General features: G+C 37.3%; 1 protein-coding gene across 1 annotated transcript; it reads right to left on the reverse strand.

The window, feature by feature from the left end:
• Positions 1–311: 311 nt before the first annotated feature.
• On the reverse strand, positions 312–5,195 carry LOC107805395 (leucine--tRNA ligase, cytoplasmic). The gene is made up of 2 exons (XM_016629424.2): positions 4,979–5,195; positions 312–3,865 (listed from the first exon to the last, which is right to left on the reverse strand). Exon 2 carries the CDS (start codon positions 3,832–3,834, stop codon positions 592–594), a length of 3,243 nt encoding a protein of 1,080 aa, XP_016484910.1. The 5' UTR covers positions 3,835–3,865; positions 4,979–5,195; the 3' UTR covers positions 312–591.
• Between the last annotated feature and the right edge of the window lie 9,131 nt (positions 5,196–14,326).

The following is a 14,326-nucleotide window of genomic DNA, read 5'->3' on the forward strand; positions in this document are numbered from 1 at the left end:
CGTTCAATAAATGGCTGTGGCTCATCAATGTTCTCCATATCTGGGTTGAGTTGATTTGTTAAAGCTTCTTCTAGAGGTTCGCTTGAGTCGGTAAGCTTATCACCATCTGCAGAGTATTCAAAGTCATTTTCTTCATCGCTTTCAGGCAAATATGTTCTATCTGAGTCACTATCCTCCCCTGCTTTATCCTCCTCAACATTATCTTCAACTGGTTCTTCTATCATTTAAGTAACTACATCTGAAATTGTCTAAAACTGTGAAGTAAAATACAACAATACTTGGAAAAATATGCAGAGCAGCAAGAGACACAATTGAGCGATAAGCAGAAAAATTTTATAAGCAAATACAGCTAGGAAAGATGTCTTCGGTTCATATAAAATGTCAAATTGTTACTCAACGAGTTCTAATGTTGAATAAAGTTGCAGTAGCTCTATATTCATGATTGCGGCAAATAAAACGCTAGTTTTGACTGAAAATTCAGTAGAAAATAATTGCATGTATGCAGAATTCTGGGACAAAAAGACCTAGAAAGAGAAAATTATAACATCATTTAGGTTTCAAATCATCACTTGTGCTGCAAAATTCTTGTACTCAGAGAAAGATCGCAGTTGGATCCCCTGGTGATGGAGGATTCTGCCTCACAACAGCAGCATGAGGCCCAGCTCTCTCCAGAGCATCATCCGTCGTAGATAATATATCCAATCTCTCAAGACCAAGTTGTCTCTTGATCAAGTCTGAGTTCTTCTCAAGGACTTCAATCTCGCCAAAAGGAAGCCTCACGTCCAACGCTTGAACCCCAACAGCCACAACTTCATCTTTCTTGAACCTCAAGAAGGGCATACAGAGTTTCTGTATTTGCTTGAAATTGCCTTGTTGCCCAAAATCGCTCTTCTGCAATTCAGAGAGTATTTCTTTGTCAGGTGCAAAGGTGCCGGTTGAAGCATCAAATTTCCTCTGCAGAATCTCCAGACATTCCCTTTTCCATCCACGGTACTGCTCATCCACATATATAAGGCCCATAGTAGGTTTGTTTTGGCTACTCACATTTACATTTCCTTTCTTTGAACCAGAAACCTGCTTCTGCAGGAGCTTCCTCATTGAGACAATAGTGTCTTGCAAATACTTGTTAGCCTTTTTAAGGGTAAGATCTGGCAATTCAGCCTCTGGCCACCCAGCTTTTATGCCACAGCTATCCTTCTTCAAAAGCTCTCTCCAAGCATATTCAGCATAGTGTGGGCATATCGGAGCAATAAGTCGTGTTTGAACATCCATAAATCGCCATAGCAAATTCCGGTTCATGCCTCCTGAACCACACGAAAGCCTGTACTCATCTCTAGCAGCCTGAAGATCATAAAATCCAGTTTTCAGAGCTTCCCGGAACATATATTCACTATAGTTTTTCTCTGTTGTCCTGACTGCAAAATTTATTTCATTAGCAAATACGCAGTCTGCATATGTGGATGGTGGCCCGCTTCTTAAAGATGACTCTGCAGCAAGAACCTCCTCCATCCATGCTATTTCTTTCGTAAGACGTAAGATGGCGGCATTAGCTGTTTCAAAGACAAAGTTAGCATCGTCCATCCCATCACCTGCATCTGCAAGAGCAAATCGTGTGGCATCAGCTGAAAATTCTTCAATTGCCTGCCGCAGTGTCCGGAAATTTCCAGTAGACTTGGACATCTTCTCGGAGTTAAGCATTATATGCCCATTGCATCGGAAACCACGTGGCCAATGGTGCTTAGGGAAAATGGCAGTGTGGTTATAGATGCAAAAGGTAAGATGATTCTGAATAAGATCCTTGCCAGAAACTCTGAGATCGAATGGATACCAGTAGTCAAATTCCTGCTTCATCTCCTTGAGGAGTGAAGAAGATAAAGAAGAATTTTCAGGATAAGGCCCATTACAGAACAAGAATTCCCAGACCTCATCTGTCAGCTGCTCTGGTTTCACTGAAGAATGATCGGTACCATACATGTCCCCTTTCTGCAAGAGATGTGCCACAGTGTAATACGCCATGTAAATAATGGAATCGGATAAGGACTCAACTAGGAAATCCTCATCCCAGGGAATATGAGTTCCAAGGCCAAAATTGCGAGAACATGCCCACTGATTAAGCCAGCTGAGAGTGTGCTCAAAGCCATGCCGTGTCTCATCAGAGTAGAGATTCATACTGGCTAAACAGTCCTCTGCAGCCTTCCTCCATTCCGATTCTCCATAAGTGAGATACCACTGATCAGTCAAAGCCACAACACACTCATCCCCGGATCTCGACATGACCTTCTTCTCAGGTTCACTATATACTACAGCTTGATTCATCTCCAAGAGCTTGCTCCTGATCAGACCTTTCGCTTCTTGGACTCTCATGCCAGCAAATTCTCCAACAATCATGGTTCCCTCATAAAACCCGCCCTTGTATATTGTTTTTTTGGCCTCATCAAGCTTATCTCTCTCATTCTGGCTCTTAATCTTTTTCTCAATGCATATTCTCTCAGCCGACTTGTCTCCAAAATCGGGATGGTTGATAATCGGAACTATCTCAAACGGCAAGACCCACTCATCCTTCAGACCAAATTTGGCCCTGAAAGCTGGCTTTGACTTCAAATCATGGAGGGCCATATAATCATCTGGGGAATCACTGGGAACACTAGTTACAACTCCAGTACCCTTGTCAGTAAGAACAGATAACATGGGCAGAGTGTATATTATCTCATTAAATGCCAAGGGAGACCTCAAGGGCAAACCTATAAGATCTTGACCAGACAATTCAACCAAACAAGTCGGCTTCTCAGGGATACGAGACAACCTTTGATAGGCTAGATTAAGTGCTGCCCTATAAGTCACCACAAAAACCTCAGTATCATTAATCTCAAAAGCCCCGTATTTTCCATCTGGCAATACCCAAGCATTTGTTTGCCCATACATGGTCTCTGGTCTCAATGTAGCTGCCGCAAGGTACACCTTTTTTCCCTCCAGAACACTCATCTTTGGTGGAAAAGGTGGGACAACTTCCATCTTGATAAGAGTATACTCCTGAGGAATAACTCCTTCACCAGAAGCACGGTCATGATCAGCACATGGCTGACCATCTAGGGGTGAATATACGGTGTACCTAAGATCTTTAACGATCTTTCCCAAGGTTTTCAGTTTCCTCATTTGCCACCGGACAAATGAATCAAAGTATGGATTCATATCAGTTGTAATAAAAGTTCTCCGCCAATCGCAGCCCAATCCAAACTCCTTTAGATCCTCCACAGCCAGTGGTGGAAAGTAGGTTAGCCAGTAATATGGATCCGTAAATCTAGCAATCTCCTCGTCAGATAGACCATAGCTCTGCATTATCTGCCACTGGTACTTATCACCTCCAGCCTTTGCTACGGCCTTCGACTTTTTCCCTTTGAATTTTCCACCTGGTGCGGGCTGGTTTCCTTCAGTCTCAACCTTCACATCTGTTTCAATACTCTCCTCTTCCTTCACTACAGGAAATACAGGAGGGTTCCCAAACTTCGCAATTTCCCTCGAAAGCTTATCTGAAGATGCCTTTATTGGCATCCCAGTGCAGTGAAAGGCAAAAGGTAATAACACAGTAGCGCCTCTCAATCTGTGATATGCTGCAGCAAACTCAAGTTTTGACAATGAAAATGCATGGCCCAAATGTAGATATCCATTCATGTAAGGAAAAGGGAAATTCCCATAGAACTTTTCACCCACTTTAGGAGGTGAATCTTTAGGATCAGCTCTGAAAACATCATCTTCTGCCCACCACTTATGGACCTGTGTTTCTATTTCCCGCAATCTGTTCCTTCGGGCAAAACTTCGGCCGCCTTCTTCTGCCATTACTTCTCTATCACCAGCAACCCCGCAGAATCTGCATAATCAGCAAAATGGAAATGAAGAAACACTTTTTCTTTTTTCTTTTTTTTTTGCTGGGTGATTAGAAAAGAAGAAACTTTCCAAGCCACTTCACATAAGCTGCACTGGAACATCACTCAAACTATGTATATTTTAATTTCAAAAAAAAAGGAGAATAGCAATACTGGTCCCTCAGTTATTTGTAAATTCTGATTTTGGTCCTTGTGAAATATGACTAAACGTTTTTAAAAAAAGTGGTGACGGACCAGCTTGCACGCACCTCAACTAATTCCACCGTGTACATGCTATCTCTAACCAGCAAAGTTACACCAACCAGCAAAGTTACAGGGCACCTCTGTCCACCATGTTTTAGACAGATAGGAAGAAATAAGATAGTGTTTTTGCCTCCACTAGGATTTGAACCTGAGACCTCATGGTTCTCCACTCACTTCATTGACCATTAGGCTGCACTATAGGGTTGCAATATGACTCAACACATTTAACCTTCAATTAATTAAAATGTCTTTTTGCTCCCTTTCATTAGGAAATATGTCACATTTAGACTATTTTTAGAACCATATTAGCGTCAAATATGGCAGTACAAGTTTAACATAACACATGGGTAATTAAGTGATGGAAATGTTAATAGTTATGGTCAATTTCTAAATATTCACAAGATGGATCAAAGGATCATATTTCAATTAATTGAAAGTTAAATGTGCTTATTCAGAAATCAAAAGGACCAAAAATCAGAAGTGCTATTAACCAAAAAAAAAAAAAAAAAAACTACTCAAATTATTAGGATAACGAAACAGATGAAATTCAACTGCGCCATTGTTTCAGAAGCTCGCTCTGTTCTTCAAAGGCAAACTACTCAAATTATTAGGATAACGAAATACTTATTTTAAAAACACCAAGATAAACAACAAACAATAAAAGTAACTTAACAATGAACCCACTCAAGACTGAGGCTTTATGATTTTTCTTTTTAGTAGAGGATTTAAGGGTATTAGGAAATTGAAAGAAAAGCAAAGTGATCCATCTGAATTTAGAGAACTATTCCTAACAAATGTAGTTCAGGAATTGAGAAAAATACAGAAAAAAGAGACAAATAGGGAAAAGAGTTTACCTTGATTTGCTTAAATTGAATGGGAAGACAACATATGACGAAAATTGCTTGGGCTGAAGCAGATATCGTCTCAGCGCCACAGTGAAGAATGAGAAGCGAACTAGAATGGAAACTAGGGTTTTTGCTCGAGCAAACTGTTTCCTTTTGTCTTACCACTAAATTTTCTAAGTGGTCCGTACAAAAGCTGGACTAAGCAATTTCACCCCACGAGATTGTCTATTTTATCTCACTTCTCATTTCTTATATAAATGTTCCAAATAAATCCTAACTTACCGACCTCTAACAATTAATTATAGACTTACAAAAACTATCTAAACACATATAAAAATTGAAAATCCAAATAAATAAGGTTTTATTATCTCCAAAAAATCACATACAAAGATCTTCTTCCATATTTTTAAAGTGATCAGCAACATTAGATGCAAGACGGAAAGAAATTTCATGGACGAGGTAGCAAATAAGGTGATGAAGGACCTTTTTCAATGGGTATGGTTGAAATTCATTGAAAACATATCGATAAGTCAATATACAAAATTTGAGGCAAATTGGAGTGATTTGGAGTATTTTGGACTGATTTGGTATCAAAATTCGTAATTAAAATTAAGTTGAAAACAATTCTTTTGCGACACATGTATCACATACATGGGTATTCATGTGATACATATTTGATACATAGTGATACACATATTATTACTTTTCATGTTCATCTTCTATTTCGAATTGTTAATTCAAATCACCTCAAAACTCCACCAAATCATCCCAAAACAAAGATTCAAACTCCTTAAGATGTACCTAATCTACTGTAATAACACTCACTCAAAAGAAAATTAAAATTTAATCTTTTTTGGCTATAAAATAGCTAATTGGCTAGTATTGGTAAAATTTTATGAATTGATCAACTTTTGTAATAAGCTACTTATAAATGAACATTGCTGATAGTTTTTCAAATCTTTTTAGGTCTCATTTGTTTGCGCTTGATAGGGTTATGAGTTTGAGTGATCCTGAATTCAGCCCATTAAGGGCATTTGTTTTTTTAGTTTTTACACGTTTGAATATGTCTGATTGGGTCTGCATCGGTCAGACCTTGAACCTAGTCTTAATAGTATCCAAACCATTTAAAACACGTTTTTATTTCCCAAAACTTCACGCTTCATTTTTTCACGCCTCTCTTTCCTTTTCTCTCTCTCTATCTCTCTCCAACTAGTCGGCTACCCAAATCCTTTTCCCCTGAAAAATTTGAACTCGTAAGATTTTAAAACTTTCAAAAGCATTTCGTCTATTAATTGTCAGATTCATTATATTTTTGGTAACTGCTTGTTTTTTATAAAGAACTCTGTAAATTTTGTTATCCAAATCTTTATTGATTCATTAAAGTGCAAAGGAACTTCATAAGTGACAATATATTATGAATTAGGTGGTGTATCAGAATCGCAAGATCCTATATGCATGTTAGGCTCTCTTTGATAAACAATATTTAATTGCTGGAATATACGTATTCCATGTATATGAACATTCTCAAGAATTGAAATTTGGTTGGAATAATCATGTGTATATGAATTTTGTAATCTAATATCACAACAGTTATCTTGTTGTCGTTATCTTGTTGTCGTGTCTGATTTTCTTTGTAAATATCGCGAATTCTTGATTTATATAGAGTTTAAAGTGAGATATTACAAATATATAAAAAAAAAATCAGTTAACTTGAAGCTTACACCATTCCCTCTTCTTCATACTCTTTAATCCTCTTTTTTCATATAAAAATATTGGGAGAAAAAAAAAAGTGCGGCATTCCCAGATATGGAACTTATTTTTCTTTACAATCACGGTAAGCAAGTCTTTTCATCAGCATTTTGATAAGAACATGAATCAAAAGCCTATGGTCTTTAGCCTATCCTTTTAGGACTAGAACCCATGAGCAACAAAAATGGAACTATTCTGCTAATATCCAATAGCCTAACTGAATATTTGTCACGATCCAAAAATCGATCCGATCGTGATGGCGCCTATCGTGAAACTAGGCCAACCGATGCAACTCCCGAATCAACTATTTTCCAATAAAAGTTGTTTTTATACCATTTATAAATCAATAATCTCATAATGAAATTTAAAAAAAAAGAAAAATGCGGAATAATGACACAAGCCCGACATCAGGGTGTCACTAGTCATGAGCATCTACCAAGGTCTGAATACAACAAGAGTCTAAAAATGCACTAAATACAGTAATGAAACTGAGGGGGGAGGAAAGCAGTGCTGCGAACGTTGTGCAGCCACCTTGCTAACTCCGATGACTCCGCCTCTGAGTAATCAACACTCGTTACTGGATTTCGAAATACCTGAATCTGCACATAAGGTGTAGGGAGTAATGTGAGTACTCCAACCTAGTAAGTAATAAGAGTAAATAAAGATTGAGCAATAAGAAAACGCGTCAACCACGTCTTAGCACCATAGTGATTACAACCTGTTTCCAAATTAGGATACCACTCAAATCATTTCGTTAAACTCCCACTTCAGTAAAATCCTTTAAAAATTATCTTTCTAACTTTTCAATATAGGTTTAATGAAATATATATCTGAAAAATATGATCTATATATTGCAAGTCATGAAAATCATAATCGGCCCCTCACGCGAAACATAGTTCGTATACAGCCTTTCGGCAAAACAGAAATTCATACCCATTTCATAACTTAAAATTTCAGTTCAAATGAAAGTTGTTTAAAGCATTTGTTCAACATTTTCAATAGGGCTCGGTCTAAAGATGAGTGAAAGCAATAATTAAATCAACATATTCAATAGAAACTCACTTTAAGGAAGAGTGAAAAACACTAAGCTCATGACCAGGCCCCTCAGGCAAACATCACTCATGTACATGTATATAGATAGCCCCTCGGGCAAGCCTCTCAGTCACTCGTTACTCAACTCTTATGAATCAGCGCTCACACTCAGCACTCACACTCAATAGGTACCATATAGTAACCGCTGCGGCGTACAGCTCGATCCATATATTGCTGCGACGTGCAGCCCGATCTATATATATAGTCGACTGCGCTCATTGGGGATATGCAGACTCCGGATGGGCTCCTATAGCCCAAGTGCTATATAGCTGTGGCATGCAGCCCGATCCATATATATATATATATATATATTGTTGTGGCGTGCAGCGCGATCCATAAATGTATAATCCTTACAACCAGGCCCTCAATCTCTCAGTCATTAACCTCACGATCACTCGGACCATCAGTAAAACAGGGAACTCAGCCCAAACAGTTTTCACATTTTAAGAAGTAAAGTGATAAAACCAGATTTAAACAATAAACAGGTAAAACATGACTGAGGAAATGTTTTCGAAACAATAGAGTGAGGAAAAATAGTGAAAGTGCCTCTAAGGGTCTCAACAGGTCGGCACAAGGCCCCAAACATGGCATATAACCCAAAATATAATATCAATATCTAAAATATGGAATATCATAAGATTTCAAATCAAATACGCAACTTATCAGTCGTACGGGACGGACCAAGTCACAATTCTCAACGGTGCACGACTCCACGCTCGTCATCTAGCGTGTGCGTCACCTCAAAGTAGTACAATGATGTGAAATCTGGGGTTTCAAACCCTCAGGATAGTATTTACAATCATTACTTACCTCGATCCGGTCCAAACTCTAGCCTGCGATGTCTTTGTCCTTACGAATCAACTTCTGGATGCTCCAAATCTAGCCACAATCAGTACATAACTATTAAAATATGCTAAGGGAACAAAGCCCACTCGAAAATATCTAATTTACATAAAAAATCTCGAAATTGCACAAACCCGGCTCCCGGCCCATGTCTTGGAATCCGAAAAAAGTCACATCAATAGAATTATCATTCTCTCACGAGTCTATACATACCAAGAACATCAAAATCGGATCTCAATTGCCCCTTCAAATTCCTAATTTACACTCTCAAATCCAAGCCCTAATTCCCCAATTTTTAGGCTTTAATTTCCACATTTTTTTCATGATTAAACAAGTAAGAATCAACATTGGATCAAGTATTGAGTTAAAAAATCTTACCTCCAGGTGTTATCCCTTGAATCCCTTTTCAAGTCCTCTCAAAAAGCTCCAAAATCGCCCAAAAATGGTGAAAGTTAGCCCCAAAATTGCGGACAATGGCTATTTAAACGTTCTGCCCAGGCATCCAAAACCTTCTTCGCGAACGCGGTCAACGCCTCGCGTTTGCGAAGCACAAAATAACTTTGACCCAAAATTACTCTTCGTGATCGCGACCAGCCACTCGCGAACGCGATGGCTCCTCAGCTTGACCCTTCGTGATCGGGTTACCTCTCTCGCGAACGCGATGAATAAAACACCTCAAGCCCAACTGGCTAATTTCCTCTACACGAACGCAGAGCTTCACCCGCGAACGCGATGCCCAAACAATTAGCCCTTTGCGAACGCGGAGCCTTCTTCGCGAACGGAAGGCTAAAATTCCAGCCTTTACCAGCTAACCCTTCGCGAACGCGAAGGCCATTTCTCCGCAACACTGATCAGCAATTTTCTGCAATTTCAAACAACATGCAATGGTCCAATTGACCACCCGAAACTCACCCGAGACCCTCGGGACCTCAACCAAACATACCAACATATCCCATAACATCATTCAAACTTGTTCCAACCTTCGGAATGCTCAAAGCAACATCAAAATATCAAAATCACATCGGATTCAAGCCTAAGAATTCCAAGAACTTCCAAATCACACTTTTGATCAAAAACTCATCCAAACCACGTCCGAATGACCTGAAATTCTGCACACATGTCACAAATGACACAACGGAGCTGCTGCAACTTCCGGAATTCCATTCCGACCCTATATCAAAATCTCACCTATCAACTCGAAAATGCCAAAATCTCAATTTCGCCAATTCAAGCCTAAACCTTCCACGGACTTCCAAAATGCATTTCGGTCACGCTCTTGAGTCCCAAATCACCTAACAGAGCTAACCAAATTATAAAAATTTCGATCCGAGATCATATACTAACAAGTCAAATCTTGGTCAATCCTTTCAAATTTCAAGCTTCAAACTGAGAATCGAGATTCAGCCCATTATGGGCATTTATTTTTTTATTTTTTACACGTCTAAATATGTCTAAATAGGTCTGAATTGGTGAGACCTTAAACCTAGTCTTAATAGTGTCCAAACCCTTTAAAACACGCTTTTATTTCCCAAAACTTCACGCTTAATTTTTTCATGCCTCTCTTTTCTTTTCTCTGTTATATCCCATACTTTAATATTAGTAATTGAAGAAAATCGAGATTTAAATTAAGAATAAATAATAATAGCACTTTTTATGGAACAACATATGTTACATTTCGTTTCTAATATTTCTTTGTTAGGAAATTTTTAGAATTAAACTAATGGCTATGGAATGTTCTTCAAATGTAAATTTTAGTTAATTAGAGCCAAATAACAATGATGATATTAGTAATAATAAGAATAATAATCAAGACTATAAACGATCAGGCCTTTTATCACTCGCTCTAGCTTATATTTGATTGCCACTTTTAAGTAGTTAAAGCAATGCAGCCGTGACGAGGATACTCTAGGATTTCTAGGAATTACAGGCTCCAGAATTTAAGTAGATAAACAAAGAAATTCACAGGACAATAAAGACCCCGTAAGTTTAACAACATTGACACCGTTATATATATTAGATATGATATTTTGAGTGAAATATTTTTGTAAAAAGTTTGAAAAAAATATATATGATTTTATATAGTTATTAATATTACTACTTTCGAATATGTTGTAAATTATACATATATATAACATGAGGAAGTTTATGAGATTTTTTTTATTGTAAAGATAAAAATTATTTTCTCACAAGAAAAGAAGGTTATCTTTTACCATATTAAAAATTAAGCGTACGAAAATTTTACTCTTTATATGAGAGTAGGAAAATTAGAAGTTGAGAAAATATATGAAAATATACATGGATGTTTTAATGAAATAATAGTGTATATATTTTTTATATGATACCACATGACCATGATAGTAGGGTATATATAAAGTGTATTAAAAGTGAATAGTATATCAAGTAATTTGAAATAATTCTTAATTATACGGGTAATTAATTAATTATCGGATAACGGGTCATTACTTAGTTAATTAATAGTTAAGAGATAAGATAAAATACCCTACCCGCATGTGACAGCCCCCTTTTAATTTAAAAATGACTCATTAGTCATTTTTCTACAACAAAAAGCTAGAGCCTTTTTGGTATGTAAGCAATGTAAGGCACATGCTTTCATAGTTTTCCTAGTTCATCTCGGACTCAAAATCTTAACTATTATAAGATTATGGTTTTACTATAAAAGTGCACACAAATACATTAATCAACCACTATACATTTTTCTACTTCAAAATCAATCCCTTTCCAGAATACAATTCAAGAAACAACAAAATTCCTTTCCAAAACCAGTACTCACTCAAAGAAATATGGCAGTTGAGATTGCAGGAACAACAACACCAAGGCAATGGTCTAATTTTTCAAAAAAATTGGGTTCAAAATCCACTACTTACATGCTTGGACAACAAAAAAAGTGCTCGCTCCGACCCTTATTCCGTCCATGTTGAGAAGTCCATTACATTGTCTGCATTTCCATTTGAGATATTCCAAAATAGAAATATCTGTTAATATAAGTTGTTTATTTAGGTTTCTACACCTTTTATTGGATATACTAAGAAATAGTTTAACCTGAGGAAATTGTGGAAACAGTTAAATGAAGGTGTAACGCTCACAGTAATGCCTCCTCAAAGAAGTGGAAGTTCGAACTTAGAGAATATCATACGGATTTTTTCTTACTTCAGGTATGTTAAGGCTATCCATTCTTTCCTTTTGGCATGATCCATACGATGCAAACGAAACGAGCAAATGTACAACTTCCATAAATGACTCTATTCATAGAAACGCTAGAGATACTTATATTATTGATTCCATATTATTATATCATTTGGTCATGAGTCTCAGAAAAATACGTAAGTTGAAAAAAGTTTATTTCATGATATTATTCAAAGGCATAATGGTCTTATGACATTCCGAAAGATTTTATTAACGTACTTCTCATGCATTGCATTCGTTTACATGTGCATTTACCCATGACTCAGACGGCGTTATATACGTGTATATATGTATATAAATGTATATGGGATATGGGAAAATGTTACGGCGTTATATACACACCACTACCTGATCAGCTTGTATACGATGATGATGTTGCCCATAATGGCTGAAATATGACTCAGAAGGCATTATATATGCGTATATATGTAAATGGGATATGGAAAAAGGTTACGACGTTATATACGCACCACCACCTGATCAGCTGGTATACGTTGATGATTTTGCCCACAGTGATCCAGATGATATGATGGGATGTCCTCAAAGGCTTAATGATGTTATGAGCACATGTACCTATGCACAACATGGCATTCATACGCATATGCATGAAACTATAATTATTAAATGATATATAGAATTATCCAGTCTTACAGGTTGAGTCATGTACTCCATGTTCTTTCATGTCCTTTATATACTGATTTACATGCCTTACATACTCAGTACATTATTCGTACTGACATCCTTTTGTTGGGGACGCTGCATTCATGCCTGCAGGTATAGATAATCAGTTGATGAGCCTCATAGTAGACGAGATTGGCATTCAACGAATGATCGGTAAAACTTCACCTCATTCGGAGTGCAGTCGAGTCTATGCGTCATCGTGTCAGAGTTTTGCTATAGACTTATGGATAGGCCGGTACCCTGTTCCATTTGATGTCAGTTAATCTTAGAGGCTTTGTAGACAGACGTTCAGTTTGTACAGTAGGTCAGAGGCCTTGACGGCCCATGTGTATTCATGTTTTAAGAAAAATGGTTGAGTGGTACAATGTTTTTTTTCCACTTACAATTGTACATTATGACTTGTAGCCATGGTTGCCCATGATAGTTATAAAAGGAATGAATGAGTTACAAAGTGGTTCGCTCGAGCCGCTACGACACCGGGTGCCAGCCACGCCTCCCCAGGTTCGGGGCGTGACAAAGTGGTATCAGAGCGGATCGTGTCCTAGAGAAGTCAAAAAAGTCGTGCCTAGTAGAGTCTCACTTATGGGTGTGTTGCGCGCCACATTTATAATTGAGAGGCTATAGGGCATTTAGGAAATGTTACCCTTCTTTTGTTTCCAGATCGTGCCATAGAGTTGAGTCGTAACAAATCAGTATGAAGCTTTCGTCAAATATTGTATGCACCAGAGGTGTAGGTATCGAGCTTTAAGGCGTAATAGTCACTTATGTTGAAGAAATGTTATGAAAGCGACAAAAGATACGATGCAAGATTGAAAGGTAAATAAGGTAAAGGTGAAGAGGATATAAGATACTCAAGTGCAAAGGGTGTGAATTGTCCAGACTTCAAACAGAGGTTGAGTTTTAGTTTAAGTTTACAGAGGGGACTTTAGCAAAAATTTTGTTAGTTTCTAAGAGTCAACATTCGAGGATGAATGTTTCTAAAGGGGGGAAGGATGTTACATTCCATACTTTAATATTAGTAATTGAAGAAAATCGAGATTTAAATTAAGAATAGATAATAATAGCACTTTTTATAGAACAATGTATGGTACATTTGGTTTCTAATATTTCTTTGTAGGAAATTTTTAGAATTAAACTAATGGCTGTCACACCTTCTTTTTTCTACCCCGAAAGGGGTATAGGGGAGTTTTTTTCAAATTAAAGTGATAATAACCAAAACATGATTATTTATTTAAGATTCAGAGTCGCCTCTTGGGATAATTTATAGTATCCCAAGTCACCGGTTTAAAATCCTGAATCGAGAAAGTTGACTCTTATTTATGGTCTGCGAACACAGAAATCTAGGTAAGGAATTATGTTAACCCGGGAGAAAGTGTTAGGCATTCCCGGATTCCGTGGTTTTAGCACGGTCGCTCAACTATTATTATTGACCTAATTATCTGATTTTAAAACATCTTTGAAACCTATGTGCATTTTTATCTCTTTTAAACCGCTTTTAATAATCCATGATTGTCATACAGCTAATTATTTGATACACAATTGCGAATCATATCACGGGAACCGTACCCATGATCTAAAACATATTTATTTTATTAACAAAATTAAATTATGACCGGGTCACATAGATGTACCCCGGATTTAGGAATTACGTATCGTAACCATACCACGAAAACCGTAACCATGACCACGATAATTTATTTACGCACCTAAAACAAACTATGTTTGTTTATAAGTTAATTAATCTATTAATTTACAAGAGACAAAATACTTATTAATTTCCCTGGGCTT

This window comes from Nicotiana tabacum, chromosome 10, assembly GCF_000715075.1.
Source record: "Nicotiana tabacum cultivar K326 chromosome 10, ASM71507v2, whole genome shotgun sequence".
NCBI lineage: Eukaryota > Viridiplantae > Streptophyta > Magnoliopsida > Solanales > Solanaceae > Nicotiana > Nicotiana tabacum.

What these genes read in the sequence shown, in the direction of transcription:
- LOC107805395 (XM_016629424.2), bottom strand. Translation starts at nt 3,834, where the DNA reads ATGGCAGAAGAAGGCGGCCGAAGTTTTGCCCGAAGGAACAGATTGCGG.